This window comes from Pipra filicauda, unplaced genomic scaffold (assembly GCF_003945595.2).
Source record: "Pipra filicauda isolate LSUMZ 115617 unplaced genomic scaffold, ASM394559v2 scaffold101_size5749837_pilon, whole genome shotgun sequence".
NCBI classification, from domain to species: domain Eukaryota; kingdom Metazoa; phylum Chordata; class Aves; order Passeriformes; family Pipridae; genus Pipra; species Pipra filicauda.
Genome location: NW_024103452.1, coordinates 1,151,669 through 1,178,293, shown reverse-complemented (window position 1 = coordinate 1,178,293; position 26,625 = coordinate 1,151,669). Strand labels below are relative to the sequence as shown.

Here is a 26,625-nt window from a genome sequence, read left to right as displayed (position 1 = left end):
TAAAAACACTCTTTAGATTTGGATGAGGACATCAAAGCTTTATGACCTTGAAGCTATATCTTCTCAACTGTGGAATAAGAAGCATCAGAACCTAGTGGTTCTGAAGAAACTACAGGTGATGCCTCTGTGAACAGCACGACAGAAATGAGAAGAATGAGTTCTCTGTTTTGAGTCTGGGGATGCAAAATTTTTGTTTTTCAGAAGTTGGGTAGCTCTGCAGCAGACATCCCTTCAGAGTTTTCTCAATACATCTTAAGCAAAGTGATTAAAATTCTTTTAATTTGTTAGTACTATCGTCTTGGTTCAAAATTCGGAATGAAAGCACCTCTGAGTTTTGGGGAAATTCAGGTCCTTGTTTATCACACCTACTTTAGCTGGATCTATCTTCCATATCTGTTCAAAATTAGTGTCTTTGATATATATGTCTTACAAAAGCATCCACCTTGGTAGCAGAATATTGCCCTCCTGTACTGATTGCTATCTCAATCTTCACTGCATTGTTAGAGATAGTGCAGTGCTTTACGAATTTATCAAAATGATCAGCCTATAATGTTGTCACTAAATCTATCTGTATTACTCAATATAATAAGGCTGTAGCATGACTAAAGTAAATCTCATTTTGTGTTCTGCAGTATCAAATTTAAAAGTGGGTTTGAGTTCTGTTATAAAATGCTCGATTGTCCAAGTTTTTAATTTTGTTCTTATGAACAGTAAATTAATTTTCTATTTGGAACAAAAGTCATGGGGGGTTTGCTGTGTTGATTTTTCTTTCTTTTTAAAGAACATGTTTGGAAGTTTTTGGCACATTTTTTGGCAGAGTGCACATCAATAATACTACCATATGTCCAGGCTTTAGCACAAGTTTACCTTTTGGTTTGTGACCATTTCCATGACAAGGTCACACAAATTCCAACAGGAAATGGGTAGTGCAATTTTCAGAGCAGGCCTATGCAGCTATTGACTCATTATTTTCAATGAAGGGCACTCATTCCATTTACCACTCACTGCCCCCTTTCCCGGTGATCTCCCTATAGTTAACACGAAGAGGATAAGTCTTTCAAAATTTCACTTTACCTGAAAAGAACGTTAACTTTTCTTGCAATATTTTTTTCCCTCATCTCAAATGGTTCTTCATTTTTATTTATTTTGTGGTATACAGTGCATTAGATATTGAAGTCACTAGGAGTGAATCTCCATGCAGCAGCCAGACTGTGAAGGAGGAGAACTAGGTGGCGCCAGTGGGACTAGACACATGGGTTTTGTTTCTAGTTCTGCTGAAGCTTTGCTTAGTAAGCTCTTGCTTATCCCATCTGTAAAAATGGAGTGGACAGCATTTCCATCACTGAAAAATATTCTAGGATGCAGAGATGAAAATTCTAGGTAAAAACTTTTATCTGGGCATCTTTTTACGGCTAAAAAGATAGCACTACCTGCACTGTGATGTACTAGTGTGGTATATCAAGGAGTGGAATGAAGGGGAAGCACCAGGATCCTCTGCATGTGAGATCCCTCTGGACACTGGAAGGCTGCTGGAGATCCCACTGGTGGTGTTTCTGTGCTGCCTCTGCTATGCCCTGACCTGGTGAGGAGGACTTGCGGGAAGGTGGATCCCCACAGCACTCCTTGCAGGGAGTGGGATTTCATCAGGGCCAGTGCTCCACTGGTTGCTTCAAATTGCAGTGGGGCAAGTACCTCACCAGAAGGTTGTAATAACAGTGCTAGGACTGACAAGAAAGGGGTGCGTGTGTGCATGTGTGTGTGCAAATATTTTCCCTAAATGCTCCATTTTTGCTAAACAATAGAAAACCAATTAGATTTTGCTTCAAAGCTTTGGTGAATTTTGTGGTCTTTCTTTTAAGAGGAAAGGATGTGTTTGGGTGGGGTTTTGTTTAATTTTTTTTTCCAAATTGAAAAGTACTCTACAACCTAGTTCTGCCATTTGTGAAGTAGTTTCACACTGAAAACAGCAAGTCAGCACTGATTAATGGGATTGAGTCAGGTTCTTGTCTCTGTAGAAACAATACACACCACTGTGTGCCTAGACTGAGCCCAGACTGAAAGACCTTTTTCAAGTAGTGGTCTTGATCATGCTCTTTGAAATCAGTAGATAGGCCATTTGTGTAATTAGACCTCAAGAGAGCAGATGAAGAAACTGAGAAAGATGTGTGAAGGAGCTGGCTCACAGCTAAAGCAGGGGCTGGTATCAGGATGGAGAATAGGAATTGGTGCTGTGATTAAGCCCTTCTGCCTTCAAACAACGCCTTGCTTTTTCCAGTACGTCCCAGATGAGCTCTGAAGGATATCCAGTGGTTCGAAGATTTTAGCCAGTTATTTTCTGAAGGGGCCCTCAATGTCTATACAGACTTGAAGCTAAACCACATTTCATGCCTTCTTGTTGGGAACGCCCATTGTCAACAATGGGTTGTTGTTACAGTCTAGACAATGCCAGTGTCATGATGAGAAACAAGCACTCTGCCATGCGTGCGATGGTATATGCCATTGAGAAAAAGCACTTGGTTTATTCCAGTAAATCTCTGATTCAAGGGATATTGCAGCAATGACTATTACGCATTTTAAAAAAAATAAAATTATATGGGCTGCTCTGTTTTAGAAAGCTTACACATTTTTTCCTCTATTAAATTGCTTCCTGGTGATGGAAATGTCTGGGATTTTTTTTTTTCTACTGCATCTACTTTCCTTTAGCTTGCACACCCCTGAGGTAATTAGTGTAGGTTAAAATTTACATAACTGACTTTGGGGTTTTGCAAATAGGAAAGATGGAAATTTATTCAAGGTGGTGAATAATTCATTTAAAAGCAAGTTTCCTGTTTTTTTAATCATGTAGAAGATGTATTACAGACTCATAGAGGTTTTCTGAATAGGACCCTAAGCACTGAATTTTTGATAAATTTTTTTTTCTTGGTATAGGTAAAGAAATATTAACCATGACTCATTGCACTTTTCCTGTTCAATAAGATTTGAATAAACTTAAAAAATTTATTAGGTAGATGATAGAGCTTTTTAAAAATTATCATGACACACTGTGACAAATATTTTACTAAGATCCAGAAGAAATAGTTTTAAATCATACTCTCATTGCCACTTCAGAGGCAGAGACAGAAAACAGTTCAGTTAATACAGATTCATATTTTCTTTTGAATATTCATTATTTAATTAAGATTAGGAAGATAAACAAGGGGATTGGACAGCTGTGGGAGTCTGGTAATAAAATCAATTTTTCTTTAAAAAAAACTTCTCTACTACTGTCTCAGTGTAAGCCTGGACTAGTAATGTCTGAATGTTATTGCAATATTATGGCTACTTGATATTTTACATGAAGTGAATTTTCTATTTAATCTTATTTCTTAATTAAGTGGCCACCTCAAAAATTGCTTTCACAGTCATCACCAAGAGTTGCATCCGGGAGAAAAAATGTGAACCAAGGCCTCCTCCCACTTTCTGAAATTTAACTGCTTCAGCCCAAAACTTGAAACCCCTTTCCATCTACCAGCAAACTCTGGAAACACATGGAATCTTTCCATCAATAGTTTTTGTCATTAAACCTTCTCAGAGATTTTGAGCTCTGTTGCTGGGTGTCAGACCAAATGTCCCAGCCATGGCAGCCTAGTGCCTACATCTTGCAGGGGTGATGAAAGTGGTGGCCTTTGCTGCTTGGTCTTTGCTGCCACCAGGATGAGTTCCCTACACCTGAGAGAGCATAGGAATAATCTGTCCTTGCTCTTGACATGTTTCCTGGTGACTGCAGCCTCCACTGGACTGTGGGAAGTGTCACAAGGTGGGTCTGATGGCTCTAACCATGCAGCTACCAGCTCTGCTGGAGCGGAGCTCCAGAGCAGAGCCAATTCCCAGTCCTTCCTGAGAAAGTGGCATAGGAGGTCATTTACCTCCTATAGGCTGGGGAAAGAAAATCAGTGTCAGCATTTGCAGGGATGGGAGAAGAATGAGTCCTGCTCCCTGCTCCAGAGACTTCTAGTGAATTTCAGCCAACTGTTGTCCAGGAGCAGGAGGGCTTGGTTCCCACTAGCAGAGGAGCAGCGGTGAAGGAAACATTGTCCATGACACAACTGCCATGTGGAGAGGTGGAAGGTCTTGCTTTGAGCTAGTTTGGTTGCATCACATTTTTAATCATGTATGTGTGATGCCTGACCTGGAGGATTTATTGCATCCATCTCGGAGGATCTCTGCTGGGACTGTTGTCTAAGGCAACCATGATATTTCTGCTTTAATTTTACAGGATTAAATTAAAAGGGTTACATTAAAAGTTACATGCACAAGCTTTTGTTGTTTTTGTCTGTCTTTACACTGACAATTTTAATTTTGGAAATAAGTGGGATGCTTTGCCTTAGTCTTCAGCAGAGATTCTCAAGTTTCCTTAAGACTGACACAAATTTGTCAAAAAATTTAGAGATTTGGAAGAAAGGAGAGACTTTAACTGTCATAAATGGAGTCTCTGATGGGGAATTCTTCTCCATTGACTATTACACTGCCTCCCTACCAAAATGATTTTTTACCTTTGAGGCACAGTGAGAGTAGAAGTGGAGCATAATTTTACACTGTTTAAATGACTGTATAGGGTATACAATAGGAAGCCTTCTTATGTATTGGTAGTTTGTATCTATGTTTTATGTCAATCTCAGGGACACCAACAGAAGATCCAGACATGAGAAATGTTCTTGAATATTCAGCAAGATCTCTGTACTGTTCAGATCAAGGAGAAGAATTTTGTTTTCATGAGTGGGCAGCCCTCAGTATGGTTATCGTTTTGAGTTTTTTCACAGAGAACAGAGTTTAATAGGTGCGGATGCTAGCTTCTTGATAGAATGACTTTTTGAGCTTGATGTGCAAGGGTAGAATAACTTCAGGCCCTTCAGCTTCATGCTAGAGAGCTCAGAACTGTTGAGGCTGTGGACTGCATACATGAGTTAGCCTCCTACAGATTGCAACCTCCAAAAATGTCAGTCCCTCTCACCAAGCATTTCAAAACAAACCTGGTGAGACAAGGCATCAAGATTTTGAGTGAATTTAAAACAAGGCAAGTTGAGGGCTCTCTGGTCTGTGCCTAAACCTGCTTTGTGTGTTGTATTTTGGTGCGTCTGTACAGACACACTTGCACATGCATAAACGTTATGTATGCTTATGTATGACTATGTGGTTAGGTGTTGTAAAAATAAGGACTGTAGAACACTACCATGTACAAATATACATTGTATGAGAAAAGTTTTTAAAATAAGGTGAGAGCTCAGTATCTCTTGGAAATAATGCAGTAAATATGGAAAAAAAGTTATGAAAAAAATAATGAAATAAAGTTACAGTGGCTAGAATTCCTCATTGCTTCTGAAAACCTTCAACCAGAAGACCTGAGGCAAAGCTTTGGAAAATTTCACATTTATGGCTTTTATTTCCATGTTTTTTCTGTACATTTGGAAACAAACTCTGTGGTTTTTGTTGATGTTGGTTTTTTTTGGTTTTTTTTTTTTTTTTTTAATTTTTTTGTCTTGACATGTGGGACTCAAAGCACCACAAGGAAGTTTCTCACCGCAAGAAACAGAAGTGGAGAGCCAGGATTCAGGAACTGCTTCAAAGGTACGTCAGATAAGAGCCACTTTGTACTTCCATCTAATGTGCTTTCCTTCTAAAGATCTTTCAGTGCTTCACAGATATTAATGACTAGAACTTCTCCCAAATGAAAGACCTCAGGCCTAGAAAAATTAAGCCTGTGCATTTGAAAGAGGTCTCTGTTTTGGGTTACCTCCATTTTTGGATACACAGCTCGGGCTGTAATTTTTAAGTGCTACATACAGTGCACTTCAAAAGGTGACCAAATGTCTTCTCCCAGCATTTTTGATCTTTGCCACTGAATTACCCTTCAGAGAGTGAAGGAAACAGGAATTGGAAAAAGTTTTTGTGATCAAGCTATATATGACCTTCAGATAAATACATGCATCAAATTACCTGTAAAGAAATGAATGGAGGAAATAAATAACCCTCATGAATAGAGCAAAGGAAGCTATGTTCTGCTGTGACAGCTGATGAGCAGGCTGGTGAGCACAAAAGGGGTCTAACTTCGCTGAATAAATTATTTTCTTCAACCTAATACCCAACAAAAGGAAGGAAAGGAGAAAAATGGTGCAACTTTAAAAGAGATCAAATGCGGTTATTTAAATGTTTGATGTTCAGTAATGAAAACTGTTTACCTTCATAATTGTATATTAGCAGCTAATAAAGGCAATAGATACAGTAGTTTAAAAGTAATAAAATCAACAACAAAGTGTATTTAATTTTAAATTGAATTGCAAGCAAATGGGTGTCCTAATGAACCCCTGTGTCAATGCAACTCTAACTAAATTAAGTGAAATTATTTCCATCATGCGAAACTAAGTAAGTACAAAGTTCCAAACAACTTCTCTCCTCAAGAAGAATGCTTTAACATCTCAGATGTTTCAGGTCTATGAATTAGCTAGTGCCATTCATTCACCTTCTGTTACTTCTGCTTAGGACAGCTAGAGCCAAATTGACTTATGGAAGCTCAAGAACAAAAGTTCAAAGGTGGTTGACCCTGTGCTTCTTGTATTCAGTCCTTAGCACTGGAATCTTGTCCTTATTTCTCATCGGTCCTGGCTCGGGCAAAATTTCCATATACTTCATTGTCACTGGCATCTACACTGGCCTTCTGACCGATTCAGTTGTTACTTGGGCATTTATGTGACAAAATTCTACTGGTAGAGAAATCTGGAAAGCAGTTTTGCTATGAACCAGTGGTAATTTTACTGATGTAAATGTGTACATTTTCAAAAAAACAAAAAAAAGGCAAAAGAAATAGGCAAGGTCTGAGTAGAATAGAAACTGATTTGTAGCAATGTGCCAGGATCTTGGAGATAGGAGCATCTGTTTCAGAAGAGGAGAACGTGTTACCTAACTAGCACATGTGCATGACTCTGGGATGTTTATCATGATTGCACAGTCTCTATAATTTTCTTGATGAAGAACAATGTTAATTTTTACAAATGTGGAGGCTTCTCAGATCATCACCTAGCATGCAAAGAAATAAAATGGGAATGAAGACACTGGTGTCGAATTTTTCAAAACCAAGTCAGAAAATACTGAAGGAATGCTGCAGGAATGCTTCAGAAGTGCAGTCCAGGGAAATGTTTTTGAGTCTTGATTCTTCCATTCTTCTTCTTTTTTTTTTTTTTTTTTAATGAACACCAAGTTATAGCATTTTCTTTTGTGGGTAAAAACTTAACTCAGTACATTGCTTGGCAACCTAAGAGAGCCTATTTTTGTATATACCCAAGCTAATCCTGCATTGCAACCTTACCTGATGTAGTGATTTCTCCTTGGCTCCATATGACCCCTCTCAGGCAGCTCCCTTGACCTCCAGCATGACACGTGGCTGACCCTCAACCATGAACAGCCTGCTCAGCCTCCAGCTTCTGAGAGCCACCATGTCCTTCTCTGTGCCTGCCCCGCCTCCACCTGCAAGTGTGGCTGGAGCATCGCCAGCACTGGCGTGACCAGCTGACCCTCCCTGGCCTCTTATAGCATGTTGTAGAAGCAAGAGCTGATGTGTTTTGAAGCCAGCAGAACATCTACAGATGTTTTTACTTAGGGTCAATAATATTAAGATACTGATGCCATGTAGGGACAGAGGAATTACTCATGGTTCTGTCTGTTGATGGATGGGATTGCCAAACCATACAGTTTTATAGTGCTTTTTGTAAATGTCTTAGTTTTACATTTGCTCCTGCTGTGTTCTGGGAACAAGATTTTCTCCATAGGGTACTGTGCCTTTTGTGTATCCTGTGCACTAAGCAGGGCAGCATTGGAAGTGTAGGGCTATTCTTGCTGTATTTTTGCTGGCATTCTGTGTTGCTACACTGACCTCTCTTGAAAAAAAACCAAAAAAACCCAACAACTTTGAGTTGATATAATTACCCTCCAAATCACTTTAAATACACAAGAAGTTAACATATGAATGACAAGGAAGGTTTAGTGGTTCACATACAGCTGAAAATTTGTGTATGTGCATGTAAGTGTATATGTATGACATATAATTTATATATTTAATTTTTCTATCTATGAAATAAGATATTTTTGAAGATTTCTAAATGACATAAGATTTAGATATAAATTTATAAGATTTTTTTGGATGGGAAAAACAAACAAAAAAGTAAGATTTTATATATATAATTATTTTTTTTTCTGTGGTTTAAAGCAATCAAGTCCCCAAGGACTCAGTGGTTTCCAAAAACCTGTCCAAGTTTATTGAAGCTGTCAATCAGTCCTCAAAGTGTCAGCAGAGGCAATGGCTTCCTACTTTGATATTCTCAACCTAGATCCTGAGCCCCAATGCCAGACAGAGCTGATTATAGACAGGCACTAAAACTTCAGGTTCCTTGTGTCAACCTGTGGCACAGACTGACAAATATTGGTCTTGTTATTTTTTTATGCTGCTTTTTGAAGCCTAGCCATTTCTCTGCTTTAGCAAACTGTTGTTTCTTCTGAGTGCACTGTAAGTCTTAGGATATGTTCAAGGAAAACATCAAGCTTATGTATTTCCAACAGCAAGTGCTTTCTGTGTATACATGGTAGTTAATTTCTTTTCTGTTCTTCTTCTCATTCTGATTTCTGCAGATTGGGAAGTCAGCCACTGAAAACAGAAGAGAATGGAAGGGAAGAAGAAATGATAGCCAGCTTTGGTAACCTCGCAAGTGTGAATACTGGATTAAATGGAGCAGCAGCAGGGCCTTGCGAGAAGGTGAGGTTCTCCATGAGTGCTCTTTTCCCTAATGTCAACTGCTAAATGACTGGATCAACTGTACTGTTGTTTTTCTTTCCTTTTTTTTTTTTTTTTTTTTATTTTTCTTTTCATAGTTTAAGAGGATAGAATTTAGCAGGTTTCAAAATATGCTTTCCAGCAAAAGTAACCATATGCTTAAAGAGAATGTCTAAAGCAATTAATGATGAATCATTTGGGCATGGCAAGAGTTCTTCAAAACAGTTTGTCAGTGCTGGCCAAGCAAAGTCTTTCAGCAGGAGATGAGACAGTTATGCCACCATGCAAATGAGACAGGCTTGAAATATGATGAATCTTCTATCTCCTTTTCCTATTCGACTGACACTCGCTTTGAGGAAGGTTGTAAATGCAAGAGAGATTGTGGTATAATTCCTCAGACTGGCGTTTCTGCCCCCCAGTCACTATTCGATTATCTTCCAAATTGCTGTGTTTCAGAGAGATAAAGATTTTTTATGGCTTGCTGACTTGAAACAACCAGAAGAGCCAGAAAAGAGATGGCTAACCGGCCATGCATAGTAATTCCATTGGTAAATGACAAAATCTTTGTTTGTATGACATTTCCAAAATTACTACAGAAGATGAATCTAAAATACAAAATGTCACATTTGGCATGCAAAACTATCACAATATATTTCAGTATAAAATTCATAGAGGCGTTTAATTTAGAATGTGTTTAATAACGAAGGCTGCCTGCATCAGTAATCCTGCCTTGAGGTTTAAAAAGATTGTCTTATTTATTCACATAATGTTAATTTTTTTTTATATATGATTCAGAAACCAAAAATATTAAGGTTAAATCTTCATTGTTAATTAAGATTTTCTAATTAAGCTGAAAATTATTGTCATTCAGATTAATTGTTAAGTATGGTTTGTGTTGAGAAACAAAAGAAGTTTAACAAATTCAGCTGTTTATTTAACTGCTTAATTTAATTCCAGAAGCTTTCTATCTATATGGAAATATGCTATCTCTTCCAAAATAAATCCAAGACAGGATTAAAGAAGAGATTATTAGCTACCGTAGGCTTAAACTGTGAGACCACTAAACCTAGTAGTCAAGGTAGCCATGTGATTCTGAAGTGTGGGTTCTTATAACCAATTGAAAAAAAAGGACATCTATCACTAGTCTTTTCTCCAAATAATAGAAGAAATTGATTTCTTGGGGAAAAGAGGAATAGCATTGCTGATTTTAAGCACTAAATAATTAGTTACTGTAGAAACAATTTTATCCATTCAAGTCAACACTGGAGCCCAACTGGGACTCTCTGTTGTATGCCTGACCCCTGCATTTGGGCAGCACTGAAGTATCTTCTGGTGTAGTGGGACAAACCTTACATCATTACTCAGGCAAGGTTGTGTAAGGATTGTACAGTCGTGTCTGTTCCCCACAGCCAACCCCCACACTGAGAAGCTGAGTACACAAGGAAAGCACTAGAAAAGCATTTCTGGTACACAGCATTTATTTCATGCTAAACATTCTGTAACTCAGACAACATCTTGTCAACAGCAACCGGCAGACATTTCCTTCTGTCTGGACTTGGAGTAAAGGTGCCTTTAGGGAGTTGTTATTAAACTCTACATGTGTTGCACTTTGATTACTATTTTTAAGAGAATCTGATTATATGATAATCAGAAGGTAAAAGGATAGTCTGCATCTTACACAGCACTAATAGCTTTGGCAAGGCTAATAATTAGTGTAAAAACATGGCCTGCCCTGTCTTTCACTCTGAGCCTGTGGCCTGCTCGTCACATCAAATATTGTGCCTGTCTCGCAAAGCATGCTATATTTTTGAAGGTATTGTATTCCAGTTAATTCTGCCTTATTATTACCGTCTAATATCTTCTGGTGTCATACTTCACCAGCTCTACCTTCCCTCCAAGGATGCTTAACATTTTATGAGTAGTATTTGTACTGCTTTTTTTATCTGTCATCTCTATGACTTTTGACCTCCCTAATTGCAGATACTTGGCTAGCAATAAGTAATTGCAGGTTGAACAAGAAATGTGTTGTCTGTTTTTCAGTGTTTGTTTTCTGGAAGAAATTTGTTCTTGCTAATTGTATGATTAAAGTCAGCTCAGCCCATGTTGGTAACTCGGAGCCTTCTCCCTAGGTTGACTACTCCAAGAAGCCTCAGTCAATAGAAATTCACTTCAAATGCCTGAGGGGAGTCAAAGATAAGGTCCCTAAAGGCCACTACACTCTCAAAGTTCGTGTTCTGAGCCGCTTAGGTGGTGGCTTGCTGGAGAGACCTGAACTGAAGGAGCAGCCTCAGGCCAGGACAACGCAGCCTGTTACTCATGGTGGAAACTTCTACAACACTGAAATCTACTTTGGACAAAGTATCCAGACAGTAAGCAACACTTCATAAATATGCTGTCTTTGCTTTGAAAGTTAAAACACATCCGCTCTTTTTCCTTTAGGCTTATATATTTAATGCATTCCATCATGTTAATAATTTATTTAATATTTTAAGGTGCAATTTAGAAAGGTGCAATTTTTTTCCCCTAGGTTAACCCTCATCACTCACTCTGAAAGTGCCAAATATATGCTACATCATATAGTGTTGTCAGCTAATTTTAAGTTTTACTTTTATTCTCTCTTATCTATGCAGCTTGTCAGCTATGTAATTTGATTTCTGTAAAGTAGCTTTAGAATAATAAATGAACGAGTGGGTGTATATAAACACATGAATGCCCAAATCCTTTTGTGAGTTTTTAGCTCCATTGACCCCCATTTGCCAAAAAAGCAGCATTTGGATTATTTTGGAAGGAGCCCAAGCACTTGAGGCTCTATTCTGTCTTTTGTGACTGAGGCACACATATTTTCCTGCCTAAGCATGCTGTGCATGGCAGGATTGTTGTGTGTCAGTTGCTCACTGTTGTAGCTAATGCCTAGTGCTGGTTGAAACATTGGTCTCAGATAAACCCTCTGGCACGTGAAAGCTTCTTTACGGTTTGAAAAACAATCTTCATCTCTCTCAGTGCAGTGGGGTTTTTTTGTGTGTGTTATGAGGCATTGGTAGAATGACTAGTTTTTTTTACTTTCAATCATTTATTTTGTGGTATGACCTGAATGGTAGTTTTCCTCCTCCAAACCTTCTGTTGTCCAAAGTGTTGCATGGATACAGAACAGACAGGCAGTCCTTATCCCAAAGAGCTTTGGGATAGCAAACCATTATGTGTGCCACTGGTGCTTTCAGTTACTTGTGGATAGGTAATTTCAGATGTTGGGTTTGTGACTTATAAAGTGTTACTAAGTCACATTTTCTGCTTTTTAACCGTTTATCACCTGTAGTAGATAATGAACAGTGTCTGTAATACAGCTATTGGTGTGAAAGGAATCACATATATGGGGGGAGAAACTGTGAATGTGACTTTCACATGATGTTAAAACAAATACATGCATCTGTCAGAGAGATCACTGAGCTGGGATTCCTTCCTAGGCAGGATGTGTGCATCCTGGTTATTTTTCCTCGGAGATTAAGTATTGTCTTGAAAGGAGAAGACTGGACAGTATGACTGAATGACTCCAGCATGATCTATTTCCTTTCAGCATCATGTTTCTCCTAGGTCTTTGATGCTTTTTGCATTTGCAAGTTTGCTTTAAAGTTCTCTTGGGTCTCACAGAGGACATTTGGTTAGCATCTTCACCAAACTTCATTTTTAGTCTAGTGAACCAGCGTGTAGGTCTCGGGCAAGTTCTCTTAAAATACAGGACCAGGAGAAGTTGGATTAAATGACCTGATAATTCCCTGTCTTCAGTACTCTATAATGGACAGCAAAAGCTTAATGTAATAACTTTAGAAAACCTTCTCCACCAGCTCATTTTGAAGACATAGGATGTATTGTACCCTGGATGACTCTACCTTTCTGTTCTTCCACTTGGTATTGGTGCACAACCTTAAGATACGTTTCAGAAGAAACCCTTGGGGTCTGTGCTGAGATGAGGCAAATTTTAGGCTTCAGATGGTTAACATCTACCAGAAAACTTGGGGTAAGTAGTGACGTCTTAATGGTGAGCTTCACATGAGCATCTGGGTTTGAACACAATCTAATATACAACACTACTGCCCTGGGATATATTATGGGGTGGGAAATAGAAGTGTTCACAAATGCAGAATACGCTTCTGTTTTCATTGGCCAGAATAACGATAGGAATTCAGTGTAAACATGGTGAAAATGAAGACATGCATGCTTGATATTGAAGGAAAGCTTAATTTTAAGTAATATATTAGAGAAATTGTTCCAGAACACTACATCCTTCCAAAAATAATAACCCTGTCATGTCGGCAAAGTTGGTGTCAGCGTGGGTTACCTGCTGCGTACAGAAAGTGCTGGTCATGTAAGTTAGATCTGCCTCAGGGCTAGTCTGACTTGCACACCCGACCTTTCAAAAATGTTTTCTGTTCATTAATCAATGTTCTTTGCTCCAGCTTGCCAGTTTCCCTTCTTTCCGCTCCTTCATTGTCCTCCCTTTTAGTTTGTCAACCTACTTCCCCAATAACCTCTGACTACTTACTAGACAGTGGCTCCTAATAGCTGCAGTTGAATTTTATTTGTCTTTCAGTAAGGCCAGACAGTCAAACAAGTAATTTTTTTAATTTAAATTATGCTGAATGAAACCCGTATGAATGCTTTGGATTGTGATAAAACGCAATTGCTGTTTCAAATGACTGTTTACCATTTTAGAAATAGCAACAAATGGCATAATCTGAATGGGACTTGTTTTAGACTCATCATTTATAGGATATTTTCATATATTTAGTTTATGCAAGTGGACTTTAGGCTTTGATAGGTAAAGTCTGTGTGACTGCATCATCTTTACCTAGAACAAGGATTTTATTAGTATAACTTCCTTATTGCTGTTTCATGGTGGGTAAGATCCTATTATAGATAAGACCTAAGTAGTCAGTAAACATTTTTTTTTCACAGTGTATTTAAAGCACTGTTTTACTCCATAGGATTATGTTCAAGTGTTAGCAAGTCCAGATTACATTTTTCAGCTTAATGATGACTTGAAGAGCACAAATGAATTCCAGTATGCAAAAGTATAATTTTACATAGAAAAAGGTGTTTTATTTTGCCATCTTTTTTTTGGTTAGTTCAGTAGACATTAAAATTTTTCTATGAAAGAGTTACAACAATAAGAACAAAACCTCACTTTTCAGAGTCAAAATATTCATTGGCTTCAGTGGAACAAAAGTTGGAATGTGGCAAAAAAGCTTCTCTTCTTTAAAAAAAAACTGTTTTCAGCTATAATTTCAATTATCGGGACCAAAATATTTTGTGGTACATTGCCAACTTTGCCTACAGAGGAGGAATCTTTAAGGAAGATGTTCTTATTTCCTCTTTCTTTGCAACAAATTATAAACATTTCTGAAGCACTTTTCAAGACGAAATATTGCCTGTTAGAAAGTGTTCAGAATGGGAAGTTCAGATAGGAAATTTTCAACTGTTGCGAAGAGCACCACAAGTCGATGAGGTTACCTGCAAGTGACATTTGAAAAGTATTCATTGTGCTGTCCAGACACCTCGGAAGTCAGTCCAGCACTGCTGAGCTCCAGAAGTATGTGAGCACTGGTGCTACACATTTTCCCCAGTGTACCTGGAACTTGGGATAGTACTAAATCTGTTCATACGCATGAAAAGACATCATTGCTGACAGAACAGTTCACAGAACTGAAGATTTTTAAAGAGTGTATCAACTGGTTAATATTTATGTATCAGTGTGGCGAGGTACTAGCAATATTATAACAGTAGCTGGGTACCATTTTGTTTTACTTGAGGGAAATTCAATATGAATAAAACAGCAACTTTTCAAACATGACATTTAATCCACTCATGTAAATCATACCAGGAAATCTATTATTCATTATTAAAAGGGCACCATATTTTTATTACACTGAAAATGAAACACAAATGCTGTGAAAAATTTAGTGCCTTTTCCTGAAGTTTCAGGACACTTATCATGTAGTCATCTAGCAGGGGCTGACACTCATTTTAAAATATGGCTACAAAATTAATAAATTTGAACTCTTTTGCTTGGAAAAAGAGGATGTTCTATTTCACTGAATGAAGTGGATTTATTTTTTATTTAAGGCTTCCTAAATACTTCAGATGGCAAAGTACTTTGGTAATGTTCACATTTGGAGTTAGACATACAATGAATAAAGTTCATGTCTTTATTAGTCATTTCCAGCATTTTCTTCCCTGAAGTGCATTTTGAAAACTACATATATCAGAAACTGATTAACATGACCTAAGGTATTAATTCTTAAAATATGATGAAACAAACAGTTTCAAGGACATTATTTTCTGTATGTCAGCAGCTGTCTAAGGTATGTGATGCTTTTAATAATTACAAAACTAGGTATCATTAGCAAAAGTAGATCACAAACTTTCCCCTCCTTGTGTGCCCCCCCTCCACCGTTTATTTTATTCTTTAGTGAAATGCTGGCATAAATGAAGAACATCTAGCTCTCGGACACATTTTTAGGACATAGTATAAGAGTTTGATAATGCTTGGCAGTGCCAGATGACTTTCAAAATGAGAGCCACTAACGTTTTCCCTGAATGCAAGTATTTGTAGTTGGGATGATAAGGCACTACGTGAACCTTTCGGTAAATTCAAGAACTAAGCCTATACAGGTGCTTGTATTTATTTGAAGACTGCAGGCTTGATGTTTTTATTTCACAGGAACATGTACTTATAACTACTTCTATTTTATTTATCTGAGTTTGTTTGAGGTCTGATCTTCAATTGCCATTTGCTAAATGTCTCTTTGCAACAGCTCCTCAAAATACATGTTCTCAGAGCAATTCTGTTCCATCTGTGTCACAACCCTGTGGCACTGTGCCATCCTGAGGGATAGATCTCTGTGGTAGGACACCAGCAGCCCTGGGACTGGTCACTGCTTATACTGTGGGGCCATGGGCCCCATGCTGCTCGGACTGGCTGCTAGTCCTTCCACAGTGCTCTGCTCCCCAAGTGGCCATGAGTCTGTCGTCTTGCTGTGCACCCCGCAGAAAGCATCACAGGGACCTGCTTTGGCCCAGTGCCATGCTGTGCTCACATCCTGTTCCATCCTAGAGCTGCAGCAAGGTAGTATCTCTGGAGACCTTTGCTGCCCATAGATGGACTTCCCAAATGTGGATGGCTCCATTTCCACCAACGTGTGAAGACTTTGAGAGATTCATTAAGTCTGGTGTGCTTACATTACAAAGCTATCACATATTAGAATCTATTGTATCTACCTTATTTAGCATTGTGCAATTGATTTACATATTCAAAAGGTCACTACTTATCCTAGGTTTTGTTTTTGGCAAATTAGAATTACTTTTCATGTGTTGTCTAATCATTATCCCCCAGTGAAGGACTTCTTGGAATCTCCTGCTGGAATGTACTGTGAATGCTCTGTCAGCTTATACCAATACATATTGCCCAAAGACCTCAGAAATGTGACCCACATTATAATGCATCATATCTGACTAGAGTAAGGTATGTTGTCTGCTTTGGAAAATCTAACAGACATATGTTAAAAATCAGGAGTGTCTGGGGCCAGACTTTTATTTTGGACCACTCCATGGCTTATTCCCTAACTAATTGAAAATTATATCTGTAAGAGAGCTTGACGTGAGCTGTAGGACACAATAGCTGTACAAAAGTCATATATTATCTGGGGCAAATCGGCAGGAAGGCAGAATGCAGCCTCTGCCTGTATTCTTAACTCCAAGTGAACTCCAGACAACAGAGAACACTAAGTACAAAATAAATGCTTGCTCAAACAAAAAATTCAGAGTTTGAAAAAAAGGAACAGCTCCATGACTCACCAGAGACGACAGTCTCGAGCTGTGGAAAGGGACCTACACTCTGCTTTAGTCCATATCTGCAAGTCATAGGAGTCAGCAAAACACCCTCAGAAGATGCTGTAATTTTTTTGCCTTAATATATCTGGTTTTAAAGCATTTCACATTTTAAATTATTATCTGTGAACTTAGGATCATCAGGGTAGCTGCAAGGCTGTACTGCAGAAATGGGAAGAGTACATTATGCCACCAAAGAACAAAAAGTGATCCTGTTTAAATATGCAATTTTTGAGCAGACCACACAAAGAAAAAAGGATTTTTTCTCAGGAGTTGGTCTTCCTATTTCTTTGCTGGTGAGTGGTAGCTGAGCCCCTGGAAAGAGAGCAGAACCTGACCAGGTTTGGACCATCTAGGAAATGCTGAAGGAGCATGAACTCTGCATTGGCACTCCTTCCCTGGTGAAGTGAATGTTGCTGCATTCCTGGCTGGACCAAAACTTAACGGATGAAGAGGTTGTGATGGGGAATCCAGAACAGCATCAAGAAAGTGACATGAGATGGAACAGCTGGTGGAGCAAAAAGGAGAGGGAATCTGCCTGTTCTGGCTCTGGAGCCTGGGCCAGGCAAAGTGACACTGCTGCATGATTCAGCCCTGCATGCCGAACAAGCCACATTTTCGTGAGACTCCTTGGCTCTGAGTGGTTTCTGGGCAAAGTACATGTCCTCTTGACACAAAATAAATAAACTCTGCTGTTTTGTGTCTGTGGCCCACGTTATCCCAGGAAATTCGTGCTCTGATCGTGCTGAAATCAGTCTCAGGAATAAATAAGTGAGATGGAAGTGGCAGGAGAGGGAACTTTTTTCCTGCTTTCCTCTTACAAAGATGGTTTCTCCCTTGCAGGATGAGGTCAGAATCCACTCAGGCCAGTGGTATATCACCAGAAGCACTCGGGGAGGCTGGAGCTGGCTGTACCATACATTACTACTCCCTGCTGGTCCAAGAACAGAAAAGAATTAGCAGCAGATGTGCTAGGACAATTAGCAACAGATGCAGAGGCTAAAGCTCACAGAATGCAAACATTATTCCCCTGTATTTGAAGAGATAAAAAGCCAGATTCTGGTCCTCTCGTGTAAGGTAGTTGTGCTGCATGCGATGCTGCTGGAGTCAACTATGGCCTGAGTTATCTCTCCTGGAGGAAAGGGAGGCAGTGTTGAATCATCACTCCTCTGGTAACATAGGAGAGGGCAGGTGTTTCCATTGGGGCACTTGTTGCATATCTGGGGAGACACTGGAGTGATTTGGCACAGTATGTCAGGAGGAATCCTGCTCTCTGACACTGCTGTGGGACTGAAAGTAGTGAATAAATTGCCTGCTTACAAATACTGTTGTCCTGTGCTCCAGGTGGATCATCTGTGAGCCTAAACTTGTGTGCTGTGGCCCAACAGCTTCTGGTCCATACTCTGCCGCTATCAGGGAGGCTGGAAAGATGGTGGTCCTGCATGAAGGCTTAAGGAGATCTGCAAGCTGCAGGGAGAGGAGTCAGGGAGAGGAGTCATTTGACTTATGTCAGACTTGAAAGGTCTGTTGTCTCTTTCCAAAGATAGGGAAAGGGAAAAAAAAGTGGGGAAATAAATGATATTGCACTGTATGGTCCTCCTCTGATTTGTGTGTTATTTTGTATTCAGTTACCTGTTCAAAGACAGGCAGTGATGGAAAGCTGAGGAAATAAGTTTTCAGCTATTCCAGGACATTCTGATGATAGATAGGGACTTTTGGAAAACCCTAATAACATGATATTTTACTTTTACTTCAGTCTATGTTTCTATTTCCTCCCCTCTGGCCTTTTATAAATTTCAAAGTTACACAACACTTCCCAAGAATGCCCTTCCCTCTGCCTTTTTACTGGCCTTGAACATAAACAGGGAGAGCCTGAAATCTGGTTGTGAAACCTTCACCTTATTTTGACAATAACAGCCTCATCTCCAACACTATTCATTTTACATAGTGAATTAATTTTTTGTTTGTTAATGATGGGTTCTTCTTCCTATTTAAAAGATTTTCTACCTGTGTTTTACACTACTGAAATTCATGTGCTGTGGTTCTCATAATCAGAAATAATGAACCATTAATTTATATTATATTTTCCAAGATTTATTCTATATAACAAGACACTATTGAATTCTCTTTGCATATTTTAATTAAATTTAATCTGTTTGAGTTGCAGTGGTCAAATTTCTGTGTAATGTGAATTAAGTAATGCAACATTTGTTCATTTTTTTCTAAATTGAAAATATTTGAAGACGCAGAGAAGAGAAGCAAAAGTGTATTTATTCTCTGACAAGGTTAAAGCCCAAGAGCAAGTCAAAAACCCCAAAGCCTCACACTGGATCTGTTTATTGAAACATTCAAATAAAATTCATTCTCTCTATGATTTCTTTGTTGAAACTATGGCAGCATATGGGGAAGTAAGATATATTACAATAAAACTGATATAAAACAGTTGAATTCAGAAATAGTGGCAAGAGATAATTTTGGTTCACTATGATTTAATTCAATTAAATGAAACACTGCTAACTGCAGACTAAGAAGAATTACTTGCGCCTGTGCAGGCACACACAAGTATTATTTATTCTCTGCTGCATCTCTCTTTGCAGAAGAAATTACACCAGTAAAAAGTAGGTGCTTGATTCTTTCATAGCACTGTAAAAGTCTATATACCTCACAGACCTCAATGGAAATTTTACGTGAGCAAGCAGAAACATTGAGCTAAGGTGTTGGAGAGTAGACCCTTTAAAACTCAGGAATCTGTCCTTATTTAGTATGCTCTCTTTGAATGTCAGCAGTTTTGGTGCAGGCTTGTGGACTAACTTATCAGATAGTGCCTCAAATGAGGTTGCCACCAGCAGGAAAAATGTAACTGCCAATTTTATTTTTTTCTTCAGAAACAAAACAATCCATCAAAACAAACTGGTCAGTTTGAGCTGCCTGTGCCTTGCCTATCCCAGGCACTGCTTTGAGTCTCTCGAGGAAGAGCAATTACTGATCGCCATCCTCCTCCTCTATCCACCTAAGGTGTTCCCTTCCCTGTACCAGAGCATAATAGCCCAAACCCACAGAGGCACACAGGCATTCAAGGACTGTGAGTTTCAATTGGAACTATGTGCCTAAATGCCTTTGTGCATCTATGCCTACAGGCCATGCTGGCCATGCCCCAAACCCCAGCTCCCAGGCTCACTGCCTAGGAGGAGGCTAATGAAAGGCAGGTGGCACAAGACTGAGCTCCCTCCCAGGGCTATCTGACCCTGCAGCTGTGGGACAGTGAGCTGTGATGGAGATGAGGGCTCATTGTGGCAATGGGAAAAGATTTAGCATGGATATTGAGAGGACCTGCCTCCTTTTTGAAACTCTCCTGTTTCAGCCTGGCTATCCCTTCCTAGCCAGAAGTTCCTCCCATATAAATCACCCTCCCAGTGCTTTACAGGATGGAAATGAAAGGCCACAGGCAACTCCATGAATGCTTGGCATGCCAGCATAGAGTAACAGACAGAGGCTTGGCCAGGATTTTTGTATGGATCCAACAGAAAGAAATTTCTTACTTGATAGGTATGTTTCATTTGACCACGTAAGCTAAAATGTGTGACACTGTCCTACTTGGGTCAGGCACCCGCTGTTCATGCATAAGGACTCCCAGAACGATAGTCCTTACAACCTCACACCTTGTAGCAGACAGGTGTGGTATAAAATGCTTGTTTATGTTTTGTCAATATGTTTCTGTCATGGCATGGTTTAAACATCCAGCTCCTATAACTGTAAGCAAATGGGTGCCTCCAGTCCCAAAGAGTGAGTTGCAATGTAGATCTGGGATAAGATCTTACAGCAAATGAAGAATAACTGTGAGCCAGAAACAAAGGAATAAATTTTTAATAGTCACAATGATTACCCTTACACATCTGCTTGACCACTGTCTATTTACAGGCAGGCTAGCAGAAGAGCATGTACAGTTGAGTTATTCTTAAGAGAAGAGTAAGTCTGGGAATCAAGGGGGAAACCAAAACGTGTGTTGTGATGCAGTAGTAATTTCATCTACCAATGCTTTGGGATTGTTTGATAATGCAGGTAACTGTCTTTGATCACATCGTTGTAACCATCACCTTTAATTTGTAGCACAGAGGTTGCTATCTAGCACCCAGCTAGCCAAATGAAATGTATGGCTTGATTAAGGATCTCTTTTGTCAGTAATTTGTGCCTAATGTTTTTAGCTTTCCCACGGGCTGTTACAGAAAATGGTAAATCTGGTTTAAATGAAACCTGATACTGTTAATGGTTTAATAGCAGCTGCCACAGGGTTATGGCATTTTTCAACAGATGCTTCTGTTTCGTTTTAAGCCTACACTAAGTCCTAGAATATATTTACATAATTAATATAAAGTACACCTACATAATAATGAAAATATTTATAGTTTTAAAAGATTTCCTTAAATGACTTCCTCTGTCTTGCTATTATCTAATTACAATATATAACTTGAAACAGGAAGGCATATTATTAGAAATAATAATTTATATTCACTTCTTCAAAAAAGTTACGGAATGCAGCACAACCATGAACACTTATCGTCTCTTAACATGGCAGTTATTGGTATGGGGAAATCTCTTAGCTTTTTCAGAAAAAGAGAGAAAAATTTGGCTGCACGTGGATTATGCTAATTACCTTGCTGTTCAATAACGTGTATGAAAGAAGTCATGCTTGTATTTAAATATACACATTGAGAAAGAGCTGTGTTGGGGTGTGTACTTACATACAGAAATATTTGAAGCAGTACAGATTTGTGGCCGGTTGTTGACTGCAGAATGTCATCTTGATTGAGGAAATTCCTGCTAATTTAGGAAGACTTAGGCATTTTAGGCTTTTCATAGTTGGTGATTGGTTTGCATTGATGTCTTCTACTCGGAGATCTTATTCCTGAGTTTCAAAAAGTACAGAAGGTATATCCTACCGGACACTCAAAGTCAAAAGATGCCCTTGAATATTGTGGGCTTCTGCAGTTCACAGGGAGGAGAGCAGGAGAAAAGGCTCCTCTTTCTCTGCCTTGGCTGGAAGGTAAGGTAATGTTGAGCAGGCGAGTGTACCAAGATATTTGCTGCTATGAACTGTGAGGACTGAAATGAGAACAATAAAACGTGAAAAACATTCAAACAACAGAACACTGTCTTTATAAAGAAGATTTAAGATTTAAACCTTAAATTTAAATTGGATTTAAGAGATTGGATTTAAGAGATTAGGCAGTCCCAGTTCTCTCAGGAGAATGTGTAGAAATAGTGGCAAAGCAGATGTTTCGCTGTCTGAGAGGCATAGCTGATGTATTTGCTCCCCTTGTCTCCAGGTGACTACCCTTCATAGCTGTTAGCCTGGGTATGATGGTAGTCATCTTCCGTGATCTAGCTTCTGTATGTTTTTTTTTCTTTTATTTGTCTTTTTGAATGTATTAGAATTGTTCAACAGGACCTGGGTCAACCCTCACCTTGATTAAAGAAAACAGTTAAAACTGTGGCATAGAATCAGATTACTTTTTCTTTGTGCTTACCCTCCTCCCTTCTCTACCTGCCAAAACTTTACAGACAGATTTACATAACTTCATATTACTTCAGAGTGATTCTTCACCACTAGTTTTCAAGTCTTTGCCATGGGAACACAATTGCCCTAGAGCCCCAAGCTCTTCCACAGCTCCAAACCACTCAGAAGAATATCTCTACCTATCCGATGAAAAGTGCAGTGTTTGCCAGCCTTTGGTATGCTGAGAGGTTTTTACCTCAAAATGCTTTTTGACCCTACGCTGAGGTTCACATACTTTGCAAAAAGAGCTTTAATTTAGAGGAGGAAGGCTATTGTGTACCAGCATTATTCCCAGAACTGGGTGGAGAAGATTTTGTGACTCAGTGAGGTGCAAGACTGCAAGTATTCTCATTGGGTATTTGGATGAGGTCTCCGAAGTTGCTGCAAGACAAATCCGGTAGTGTCTCAGCAAGCCCTCACAGGGACACCTCAGATTTCCAAGATGGTTTGTCACTCTGTCTTAAAGTTTTCTAGTGGCAATGTTTTTACACCACTGGTAAATAAAGACAGTAAATGAACGCTTTCAGAAAGCCAAGGGGAAAACGAAGAAATCACAAAATTAACACTGAAAAAAAGCACAGCATTTTTTCTCGGAGTGAAAAATTGTTCGAATACATGATTTGCTGCAAAGAGAAGAGTTGTTAATTGTTTTTGCATGCAAAATTGGTTCAAAGGTATGAAGTTTGTAGAGCTTTATATGATAAAAGAAGGTCAGTTCCCTTGTGATGTTTTTGTAACTAATAAATCTTTTTCTCCTTCTTTGCTAGGTTCTGCCACATAGAAAAGCTATGAAGCCAGGAATGGTACTCCTCTTTGAACTTTTCCTTCTTCGCGGCACCTATGCTTGGATTGATCAAGAAGTAGGATGGGGAGCTTTTCCCTTATGTGATAACAATTTTAATGCTTTGGAGGGAAAATTTAAATGTCCCTTCCTGAGAGGCCATTACGACCCTAAAGTTGACAGATTCAAAAAAATTGAAAACTTTATTTCTCAAGATTTGGATCATTGGTTATGCAATCTCTACTTTCAGGTTTGTATTACAAAAAAATAGGCCTACTTTTTTAGTCATTGTTACTCACAACAGATTCTATTTCCTTCTGTCAGCCTTAAAAGATTTGTCTTTCCAAAAAGCAGCTTCTCAGCCTATCCAATGATTATCTAAATCTCACTGCATCTCCAACTTTTACATAAAATTAGTAGATATTTTGCAGCTTTGCAGCTGGATTTTAGGATTATTTAAAATATAAAAATATTTCTTGGGGTGCTGGGTAATTGGATCAAAAGTTCAAATTCCAGGTTTGGCCCTGCCACTAGTACATGTTAATTTCCTCCACAGTTTTACTGAATCACAGAGATACTTTCACATGACTACAAGGTAAAATAATATTTTTTGTGATATTGTTTTACTTGTATGTGTGGGACCTCCAGCTAGTGAGCATGGTTCTGTTGTGTTAGGATCCTTATTTTTGAACAGTTTTTGGGCATAATTCAGATGTGATGTTATTTGTATGTCTTTAGTGAAAATGGACCTAAATTAAGAACTTCTCTCTGGTGGAAACTTTTTTTCTGGATGGGCAAGTTAAGGGGTTTTTGTAGCTGAAATATGTTTCTTCATTCAGAATCTTAACAAGATCTTAAACTTATACCTCTTTTATAGTCAAATTTTACTCAGGAAAAAATACCAAAATAGATGAATTTTGAAAGCATCTCAACTATAATGTGGGCTTACTTAATAGAAATTTCAGTTTTTAATTTTCTTGTAGTGATGATATTCAGACAATCTTATTTTTGTGTCTACCAAGAGTAAAAGAAAGTAAAAGTAGCTTCAGAAACACATAAAGTGATAAGAATTTATACAACAAATATACCTAATACATGCTAGGAAAGAATGTCAGAAATAATAGAGCTATTGGGTAAGGAGGAGGTGAAGATTCCAAAGCTGCAAAATTAGTCTTTCAAATCAATGTATAAGGTGGGATGATTTAATAATCCAGGGTATCTGTATTTTCCCATATGATTCTGAAATTGGATTGCGACTCACACCCCCCTCATCACCCCCCATTTACTGGGATGTCTGCTTTGGTCAGTAAGCGTGGGGAAGACATACATGGTAAACTTATACGGGAGAAAATGGTAATAACTGGAGCAGAGAGAAACAAGAATTTCCTAAAATTCTCATAGCAACATCTTGGACTTCTAGGGTTCACAAACTGTGTACAAACAAGTATGTTCTGGTTTAGTGGAATTCTGAACTGCTTTCTTTTTATTTATTTTTTTCCCCCCACTTAATAGATAACTAAACTGCCACAGGATTCAGAAAAGCAAAGTAAGTGTGACATGCATCTTCATCTCCCCCCTGAACTTCACATGTATTCAAGTGTTGCTGAAAAGAATGATGTCTCAGAGAAGGTTGTACAGTCTGGACCACAAGGTGATGGATTCAAGCTTTGATGTTTTTATTCGGGTTTTCACTGGAGTAACCCATAGTTTAATTTTAATGTTGGCTAGTCCTTATTGATCTTGTTAAGCTAGATTTTTTTCTTCATGCCTTGTAGCAGGAATACTGTGATTCTTTTTATTAAGGTGGTTTAACTTTGTTTCAGGTGTAAGCAATTTAAATAAACCTCATTGCTAAGGATTAAACTTTCTGTGCTGGCCTATGCTTAAGGCTGAATAATGCTTGGAATGTCACAGCAGTAACATTTCAGCTGCTTATGGCATCAAGCTTATAGAAAGAGAAAAAAAAAAGGTACTTTTTTTTTGTCTATCGCTTGAAGAACTCTAGCACCTCCCTGGGCTACAACAAGGACTTTAAATTTGGCAGGGAGATAGTTCTGGCATCAGAGGCATGCCTTATGCTACTCCTATAAAATTCCATTAGATTCAATCAAGTGGTAATCCATAGGAAAGACAATTATCATTTACTTGTGCACAGCAGACCTCCCCAGAAGCTTTCTTAAAAAGCTGAATGTAAGTTTTAGACTGAGCATCCTTCCTGGCCTCTGTGAACCTTCTGATGTAGCTACGCTGAAGACGTAATTGACTATATTGCAATGGACTCACAAATTGCTCCTCTACTGTTAGAAATCACGTAATGAGAAGAATGGCAGGAGACTGCTGTTGCTCTTTTCTTTTTCAGCCTGTGAGATGTGACTGCCATGGGCAAAAAGAATTCATTTTTGCTAAATAGTTATTTCTATATTTTCTCTTGTTTAATGAATAAGGATGCAGCCCACCTACAGATTGTAGTGTATCTGTGAATATGATGTAAAGATCTGAAGCAGAGACTTAGCTCTCCAGGACAGAGGTTCCTCAGGCATTTGAGAACAGTAGCAGTGATACACTGTAGATGGCATGGGAGGAAAAAAAAAAGAGTGTATTGGAAGGAAAGAAAGAGAACAGATAAACAATAATCATTCTGCATGGTAGATGAGCAGCTCAGGTTGGAAGTATAACATGAAAAGAAGGTAGTAGAAGTATTTTTCAGACATTGAGTAATGATTTAGGAGAGAAAGAAAATGAGGTTTACCCTGAGATGCTTTTAGGCTAAGCAGCAATTGCACTGTGATCAAAAGACTTTTATATAACCACCTTGATACCAGAAGCATGGAGGTGTAAACATACACTGTGCTGTAAGGTCCTTTTTGTTGTCATTTGTCTTCTACATATCTGCCAGGGTGCTTTAAGGTGCAGCAAACCATGAGTAGCACATTCAAAAGGTGGAGTTGCAGGCAACTCTTCTCAACAGTGAAGAATTATGCACAAACTGTAAATGAATCAAACTTGTTTGGTCCTACCATCTGTCTTCATACACATTTGGAAATGCACATAGAGGAAGCACATAAATAGGTCACGCTCCCTGGAAATACATGGAAAAACTCATGATACACAATTTGAAAAGTCAAGAAATAAATCAAGAAAGAACATTAGTGTATGTCTTATTTTGCATGCAGACCTTTGAAATTTGCTGATACGGTGATCATGGAAGATCTGCGATTTCCCTGCCAAACAGATTTGCACTAAAAAAATTTCTAGGAGTAATTTTTGATATTGTTTATATGTATTTATTTTTCATGGAGCCTTCTTTAAAGATATTATTAGCTGCCAATATCCCCCATGGGTTTGTTTTTTAATGTATCTATGCAGTGCTACAGTATGCTGTTTCTGCTGGTGATATGTTGCTAAGAGATTTAATAATGGGTAAACAAACACAACATGTGGTAATCCATTTCAAATTAAAAGTTTATTAAACGCTAGCTTGATGACTTTCTGGCTATTTACAATTAAAGGAACAAACCTTAGAGAACTGGAGATCACGTGTTGAAAATCACAACTTCAACATTTCCCACAGAAAAATGTGTTTATGATCTGTGGCAAGCTGTCTCACATTGA

General features: G+C 38.5%; 1 protein-coding gene across 5 annotated transcripts in view; it reads left to right on the top strand.

Moving 5' to 3' along the window:
- The window catches only part of LOC114000632, a 163,922-nt gene that overhangs the window by 36,124 nt on the left and 101,173 nt on the right, over positions 1-26,625 (top strand). For all 5 annotated transcript variants that reach the window (XR_005565674.1, XM_039386882.1, XM_039386940.1 and 2 more), the window contains exons 7-11: positions 5,537-5,604; positions 8,656-8,779; positions 10,927-11,166; positions 23,000-23,263; positions 24,526-24,664. Coding sequence is in view for 4 of the 5 variants with exons in the window: in XM_039386882.1 (XP_039242816.1) it covers positions 5,537-5,604; positions 8,656-8,779; positions 10,927-11,166; positions 23,000-23,263; positions 24,526-24,664 (835 nt within the window). In the remaining variant the exon portion in view is untranslated. The remainder of the gene's footprint in view (positions 1-5,536; positions 5,605-8,655; positions 8,780-10,926; positions 11,167-22,999; positions 23,264-24,525; positions 24,665-26,625) is intronic.